Consider the following 9,001-nt stretch of genomic DNA (forward strand, 5'->3'; position numbering starts at 1 on the left):
TTTCTTTTTTCTTTTTAGCAAACGACAAAAGAAGCGGTGGAAGTTGAAAACTATTTAAATGTCCATATACTTTAGTTAGTATCTACTAACCACTTAAACTAAAGGTTATTCTTGTTTAATGTGATCAATTTGTATTTGTTTAATTTGGTTGCTGTAATTTATTTTGTTACTTTTTCTTGTTTATTCTAAGAAATTAAATATAAGTCTTAAACCTGATTTTATGCGTAAAAAATTATGGAGGCATGGAGTAACAGTAACATATTCATGCCATATGTTCAAGTAGATGATGCATTTTGGATTGTGAACATCCACACATCTTTCAGGTCCTTAAATAATTTCACTTTTATTCTTGATAAGAATGGAGTCTTCATTGTGAATCTCAGCACTATCATCTGGTACACTGACTCTTGTTTTCAATTGTGGTAGAACATAACTCATAGTTTTCCTTATTGTTTTGCACCAATTTTGTTTATAACTAGAAGACATGATCTCATAAAATATTATTTTCTCATCTCTATATCTGAATATTGAGTCCGATATTATTATATAATTATGTAAAATAAACATACCAATCAATTGAGGATTGCAACTGATATAATCACATTTCAAATGGATTTTGTCAGCAACAAAATATACCAAGCAATTGAGGCTACCAACTAATATCCCATATGTCGATTGTCAAACGTCAGCCAAATGAACAAGTGATAGACAAGTGCACATTAGACATCATCAACAACCCTAAGGTGAATTCATTCGTTTAAGTTATGTAAACACCAAATATAAAAGTATCAACAATGCACAGGACAAGTTTAATAAGTTAGACCTAAATTTCTACAGGAGTACTACATTGTTAATTAGCAGCGGACACCATAATCAATTTTCTTCAAATCTAAGCATCTTATCTCTCTCTTTTTTGGTTGCGTCACCCTCCATTAAAAACAAGTGCGCAATGGTAATTTCAATCTTTCACTTCCACGCAAGGCGCCCTCTCGCATATGTTGAAATAAAGGTTCTAAATTTAAATGAATAATGTGATGAAGATAGGAAAAATAATGATGAATTTTTGGAATGAGAAAGAAGATCAGAAAATTTGAGGAAACGGTGCCGACAAGGAGGCAGACTTGCAAGACGAAAAGTGAAGATAATGCAATCATTAACCAAAAATGTTCAAAATTAGGGGGAAAAATTCCAGAAGGAAAAAGGTAATGAAGATGATTTTTGAAATAATGAAGATGATTGGAGAATGGATCAAAGGTTGGGAAGGGAAAGGACTTACGAGTTGCAGAATTAGGAGAGGCTGAGAAATGGAGACAATGATGAAACCTAAACACTAGGAATTATTATAGGTTAAATCATCAAGATGCCCTCTATTATAATTATGAGTTTTAACTCAAAATAAATAAACAAAATAATAAAAATCACATGTCGTTTGCCACATAATTTTTAATAAGCTGACATGTCATTCACTCCATTAGATTTAATAGCCATTTTAACAGCAGGAGGCTCATGGTCACAATCTGAGAGTTGAGGGTGTAGAATTTAAACTTTTAAAGTTGAGGGGGTTTTATGCTACTTACCCAAAGTTGAGGGTAGTCATGTGTATTTTGGCCCAAAATTTTTAATCAAAATCAAAATTTTCTCAACCCCTATTTATTTTATTAAATATATTATAATAAAAAATAAAAATATATAATTATTTTTAAAAATTAGATTAAGTAATTTCTTAAAAATTAGTATATATAGTGAATGAACGAAATGTTAATAAAATAAAAAATCAAACAAACATATATAAGTTTTGTGAAATAGTTAAACAAAAATTATTTTAACCAACAAAAAAACTATTCTTCATAACATATTTTAACATGATAAATTTGAAGAAATATAACAAATAAAACAAAAAAAATTTTAATTTCAAACCAATTCAATGAATAAAGATTCTTAAAGCTAAAACTTCTGAATCTAAAATGAGAACACAAATGATATCCATTTGCAATGAAATTTTAAACAACACTTTACTATCAATCAAAGTTTGTGACAAAAAAATCACAAAATACCAAAAAGATTATTTATTACTAAATTCTAAAATTTATTACAAAAAAATATCAAAAATTCGAAATAAATATAAAAAATTATAAAAAAAATCAAAAAATTCAAAACTAATCAACTTCAAACATTTAAATATGTTTCTAATATAGTATATAGGAAGAAATTGAGGTTTTCTCGCACCAAATACCCACCAATCAATGGTTCAAGCACATAAAAAACACAAAATCAACAATACAAGCCAACCACAATGTAAAACTAACAAACCCATTTGAAATACAACAAATTTTCATGGTCAAAACATTCAAGAAACTAAGAAAAATTGAAAAGAATGAAAGAACAGGATACTCACAGAGTAGAGATGATTCAAATCCAAAAAGAGGGGTGTTCAAATAGTGGCGGACGGCGACAAGACACCACAAGCTAAATGGAGGAGTTTAAATGGTGGGGGAGTGGGGGGAATGGCCGGTAATGGAAGTTTTTTGGTGGTGGGATAGAGAGGGACCACGACGCATTGAAACAAAAGTGAAAATGAGAGAAAACGAACCCGCCATGTAGGGTTATTTTAAAACTTCCCACGGCAGTTATTAAGAAAACCACCGTTGAAAGTATTTTTAACAGCGGTTATTTAAATAACCGCCGTTAAAAATGTTTTCCACGACAGTTTTCTTAATAACCGCTGTGAAAAATCAAAACTTAATTAACTTATTTACAAAAATGCCACCGCCTTTTTTTCCACATTGTTTTTCTGATTAACCGCCGTTATTTGACAATGTTAAAAGTCTTTTTTCTAGTAGTGCCTCCCTAACACTTGATCAATACATTGTGCTCAATGTAAGAAAAACAACATTATCTTAACCTAAACTCTCAGGTAAAGTGGAAGTTGTGAAGTCCGATTTGAAATTGAAGCATAATACATCATTATCACAAAGAGGAGAGAAGGGAGAGATGGGATAAGATAATGTGAAATGAAAATGGACAAGTATAAATCAAGTGATCAAAAGAGATGGCAAAAGCAGATAAAACACACAACTACTAAATAAAAATAAACAACTACAACTATAACTACTAGAAAAGTTCCTCCCCCCACACTTACTCCTAACTATCTCATCAAACAGATATCACCAGCAATGCAACAGAAAGTAAAAGAGTAGGGTAGAAGGAAACAACCATGTATTAGGGGGTCTTTGCTCCCTCGTGGTAGTGCTTTAGCAAATGGCTATTGACTTATGAAGTTATACCCGTCTCCTCATCTACGAGCTCTACCATGTCAAAGGGGTATACTTTAGTAACTTTGAAAAGTCCTTCCCACTTGGTGACAAACATCCCTGGCATCAACTTCAACCTGGCTTTAAACTTTAGAACCTTGTCACCTTTATGAAACTATTTCCTTAGAATCTGTTTGTCATGAATCATTTTCAGCTTGTCTTTATAGATTCTAGCATTGTCATAGGACTCAAGTCTTATTTCTTCAAGCTCTTGGAGTTGCATCTTCTGATTGACAAATGAAGATTCAAGATCTGCATCATGCCTTGATTGCCCAATAAGATTTATGCTAGATCTTCATAGGTAGATGGCAAGCCTTGCCATAGAGCAATCAGAAGGGAGACATGCCTATAGGGGTCTTGTAGGCAGTCCTGTAAGCCCAAAAAGCTTCCTCAAGCCTTTCACTCTAGTCCTTACAGGATGGTTTCATAATCTTCTCAAGTATTCACTTTACTTCCCAGTTAGAGACTTTAGCTAACCCATTCATTTGAGGGTGATAACAGTTGACAAGCTTGTGATTGACCCCATATTTAGCTAATAGAGACTTGATGGTCCTGTTGCAGAAGTGTGTTCCTTAGTTACTGATGGTTGCTCTTAGAATACCATACCTGCAAAAGATATAAGAATGTAAAAACTTGGTAATCGTAGAAGTATCATCTTTACTAGTTGGCATTACCTCTACCCATTGAGACACATAATCTACTGTAAGCAATATGTATGAAAACCCAAAAGATAGAGGGAAGGGACCTATAAAGTCCATGCCCCACACATTAAAGATTTCATAAAAATGAATAGGTCTTAGAGGCATCTCATGCTCCCTACTCAAACTCCTAAACCTCTGACCCTTATCATAAGACTTGCAGAAATAATAAGCGTTCTTAAATAGAGAAGACCAATAAAAATCACACTCTAAAACCCTCCTAGCAGTCCCATTAGCACTAAAATGCCTCCCATAAGATAAAGAATGTGCAAAGGTAAGGATAGAGTGGATCTCATTGTTTGGAACACAGCGTCTGATAATCTGGTCACTGCATTGCTTTCACAGGATTGGAGCATCCCATATATAGTATCTCGCCTCCCTCTTTAGCTTGTCAATATGAAATTTAGACATAGAAGGAGGCACAAGGTCAGTGACAAGATAATTAACTATGTTAAAGTACCAAGGCCCTTGAACGGCCAAGGTAAAAAGTACAGAATTAGAAAATTAGTCAATAACAAGATCATAAGAATCAACTCCCTGTTTGCCTTCAGGTAATCGGCTAAGGTGGTCAACTATATGATTCTCTACTCCGGCTTTATATCAGATCTTGATATCAAACTCCTGTAGTAGCAAAGCCTATCTTAGTAGTTTAGATTTAGATTGAGGCTTCTTAAATAGGCACCGACCTGCTGCATGATCTGTAAAAACAACCAATCAAGAGTTTATTAGATACTGTCTAAACTTATCCAAAGCAAAAAACAATAGTAAACAGTTCCTTCTCTATAGTGGTGTAATTGACTTGAGCGAAATCAAGCGTCTTGGAGGCATAGCTATGACTCTAGACTGTTTATCCTCCATCTGTCCGAGCATGGCACCTACTGCAAAGTTAGAAGCATTACAAGATAATTCAAAATGTAAATTCCAGTTAGATGCAGTGAGAATAGGAGGTCAAACAAGCTGAGATTTCAAAGTGTCAAAAGGCATGTCTACACTTGTCATCAAATTTAAATTCAGCATCCTTTTTTAACAAGGTAGAAAGAGGCAAGACAATTTTACTAAAGTCCTTAATTAAGCACTGATAGAAACCTATATGCCCCAAGAAAGACTTAAAGTCCTTTAAACAAGTAGGATAAAGAAGGGATGAAATAACTTCAATTTTGGCTCTATCAACCTTGATCCCCTTTTAGGAGATAAGGTAACCTAAGACTATCCCTCTGTCAACCATAAAATGACACTTTTCAAATTCAAAACCAATTTCTTATCTATACACCTCTCAAGAGCCTGCTCTAGGCTATTTAAACACTCATCAAAACTCTCATCATAAACAGTGAAGTCATCTATAAAAACTTTCATGTTTTGCTTTAGAAGATCACTAAATATCGTCATCATCCACCTTTGAAAAGTGCCCGGTGTGTTGCACAACCTAAATGGCATCCTTCAATAAGCAAAGGTACCAAAAAGGCATGTCAAAGTAGTCTTATCCTGATCTTCAGGAGAAATGGGCACTTGAAAATAGCCAAAAAAACTGTCCAGAAAACAATGGTGAGACTTTCCTAAAATTCTCTCCAACATTTGTTCTATAAAAGATAATGGAAAATGGTCCTTTCTCATGGCATCATTCAACTTCCTATAATCTATACACACTCTCCAAGCATTTTGAACCCTAGTTGGAATCAGCTCGTAATTCTCATTTCTCACTACTATGATACCGCTCTTCTTTGGTACTACTTGTACCGAACTTACCCACTTACTATCTGATATTGGATAGATGATCCCAACACTTAACAACTTAAAGACTTCCTTCTTAACTACATCCAAAATGAGAGGATTCAATCTCCTCTGTGGTTGCCTAACTGGCTTAAACCCTTTATTTAAAAGGATTATGTGTGTGCAAACTGAGAGATTAATCCTTGAAATGTCCCCTAGAGACCATCCTATAGCCCCTTTATGACTCGTCAACACATAAATCAATCTTTCTTCTTCAGAATTATTCAAAGAACTAGAAATAATAATAGACAATTTAGAGTCAGTAGTAAGTAAGACACATTTCAAGTTAGGGGGAAGGGGTTTCAATTCTAAATCAGGGGGTTGCACAACAGAAGGAACTAATTCTTTTATGTCAAGTGCATTCAATACAAGTGGCATGTCTATGTGGCTTGGGGAAGGAGATATAAACTTATCATGATGTATATGTCCTCCACTTCCCAACTCAGTGCCATTCTGGGATAACCTATAAAAAGGAGGATCGGTATCAATCTTATCAACAGAAACATCAAGTAAATCACAAGGACGAGTAGGATTAAAAGTGACTAAGTCAGTAGCAAGCTTGTTGCTAGCCTCTTCTAATGTTCCAGCACCACTCAAAGGAGAAGCTACCAGTGTAACTTGTGTAACACCTCTTTTATCATTAGTGCCTACAAAATCAACAAACTCAACTTTCTCAAGGCTATCATCAAGTGTAATGTTCAAAGTAGGATCACGGTTAAGACAAGATGATACATCAAAATCATGAGAGATGGACAGGAGGTGATCAACGTCTAAATAGTTAACGCACACCGTGTTACCATAACATGAGCAAAAAGAAGAAGAATGAGGAGTAGATAAATAAGTAAATACATCATCATGCTCAACAATCTCATCATACCAATTATGTTCATGCATCTTAGATTCATGCAAATCATCAACATCATTAACAGCACAATCAATCAAATTAACACCCAAGTAAGAGCAATCTGCATAACCTTGACTCATAGCATCAGAAATGTTGAAGGTAATCTGTTGGTCCCCAAAGCCTATGGTAATGACCCCATCTTTCACATTAATTATGGTTTGGGCTGTTCTAAGAAAAGGTCTTCCTAGAATCAATCATGTCTAGCACATAGAAGTTAGTTGGGAACATAAGACCCTTCACTTGCACAAGAACATCCTCAAAAAAGCCCTTAGGGTGTCTCACAATGCTATCAGCTAGACGTAGCATAACACTGGTGTCTTTTAAGGCATGAATATCTAAACTCTCATAAATATAGGTAGGCATAATATTTATGGCTGCACCTAAGTCTAGTAAGGTATGTGAAATATTTGTTTTGCTTATGCTATAAGGAATAGTATAGGGACCCGGGTCTTTATACTTAATAAGTAACTGTGGCTTGAAGATAGCACTAACACTAGACCCCAGTTGGATTCTCTCACTATGCCTATACTTCCTCTTATTTGCACATAGGTCTTTTAGAAACTTATCACACTTGGGCATTTTCTTAATCAAATCAAGTAATGACACATTAACCTCAAGTTTACTAAACATTTCAAAAAGCTCATCATTATCTTTCTTTTCAACAACTTTCTTACTCATGAGCTAAGAATGCGGAAAAGGCAAGTCAGAAATGTTTACCTCATCACCTTTGGAAGGTGATCCTTTTATTGGCCGTTGCTTAGCAGCGTCAAACTCCCTTTTCTCTTGAGCCAATGATTGCTTAAAGGATTGCTCTAAGAGCCTCTTATCTTTGGCACCTTTGGATTGAATGGAGGTCTCTTGAGTAGCCTTGGGAATGTCTTGAGTGGTCTTAGAAGGAGGAGACTCAACTTTTATCTCTTCATCAATCGGTTCTCCATCCTCTTCATCATCTTTGAATTGCACTTTCTTAGCACTAATTTTTTTACCACTTCTCAATGTGATTGCATTCAAAGATTTAGGATTTATCACCGTGTTGAAAGTGGGGAAATACTTCTCTAAGAATGCTTTTCTAAGGTTGTTCTAGTTATGGTAGGCATCTGCCATATGCCTAGGCAAGCTCATGCACCATTCTCGTGCTTTGCTCTCCAGAGACAAATGGAATACCTTCCAAAGAACTTCATCCAAACTAGCCTCGACCGGCTTCATGCTAGAGCATACCATAGAGAGAGATTTCAAATGATTGTATGGGTCATCACCTGTCAAACCATAGAATTTAGGCAAAGAATTAAGTAGTGGACCTTAAATTTCAAAATTGACATCAACATTAGGGCATGCAACATTAAAAGGATCATAGTTTGTATCAAAAGTAGTGGCTTCCCTAATGGTTCTTCTTCTAGGGTTACCTCCATTATTCTCACCTACTATATTATGTTCCCCATTATGTCCATTGCCCCCTCTGTCGTCACCACCATTAGGATTATTAACAATTTCCATTATGTCACCTAAGTCAACTACCAAATCTAGACCAACTAAATTGTCTAGTTCAACCTCAGGATCACTAGACGCACTATATTCACTAAAGGACAAGTTAGACTCGTGTGAAAGATTTTCCTCTTCAATTGTAATCTCACCAGTCCTTTCTACCCTTCAGTCTTGTCTAGCTTCCCTTATAGAACTTTGAAGCTCAGGATTGGAAGGGACTAGGGTTTTATACCTACCCTTTCTTGGCATAAACAATCAACCAATCAAAAGCAAAGTGCAAAATTGACTTGCATAGTAAGATTCAAGCAAAAACAGATGAATGGAATGAGTGCAAGTGTATAAGTATGAGAATGAAAAAGAAAGGATCTAAATGAAAAAGGGAATGCAATGTGTAATGAATAAAAGGATCTAAATACTTTTTTTTTACCTTTAAGTTTTCAATGCAATTATATGCTAAATGCTAAAACTATGCAATACTAACTAAAATGTAAATGAATAAAAAATCAAGATATTTAGTTGTTTTTTTGAAAAATTTTCTATGCAAATGAAAAAAATGCTATGAAAAAATGAAAACAAATGCAAACTATTTAAGAATGCAAAAACTAAAAGGCTCAAGGACCAAGTCAACCAAAATTTGACACTTAATTACTAGGAAACCAATTTCTTGGCTCCCTGGCAATGGCGTCACTTGAAGAACGAATCGGTAGTCGCTTTAGGTCCACTTCAAAAATTAACTGAATTAATGCAGTATGGTGCACAATCTGGGTCATATTCATTTTAGGGAATCTCTAAAAAGAAATCCTAAGTAACTAAGTATGCAAAAGATAAAGAATTGACTT

General features: G+C 34.8%; 1 protein-coding gene across 1 annotated transcript; it reads right to left on the minus strand.

Moving 5' to 3' along the window:
- Positions 1 to 6,848: 6,848 nt before the first annotated feature.
- On the minus strand, positions 6,849 to 8,174 carry LOC114728497 (uncharacterized). The gene is made up of 4 exons (XM_028915414.1): positions 8,084 to 8,174; positions 7,845 to 7,936; positions 7,398 to 7,760; positions 6,849 to 7,262 (listed from the first exon to the last, which is right to left on the minus strand). The coding sequence occupies exons 1-4, from the start codon at positions 8,172 to 8,174 to the stop codon at positions 6,849 to 6,851; spliced, it is 960 nt and encodes a 319-aa protein (XP_028771247.1).
- Between the last annotated feature and the right edge of the window lie 827 nt (positions 8,175 to 9,001).

The sequence above is a fragment of the Neltuma alba genome, unplaced genomic scaffold (genome assembly GCF_004799145.2).
Source record: "Neltuma alba isolate B1F8T4 unplaced genomic scaffold, ASM479914v2 tig00012536_pilon, whole genome shotgun sequence".
Classification (NCBI taxonomy): Eukaryota; Viridiplantae; Streptophyta; class Magnoliopsida; order Fabales; family Fabaceae; genus Neltuma; species Neltuma alba.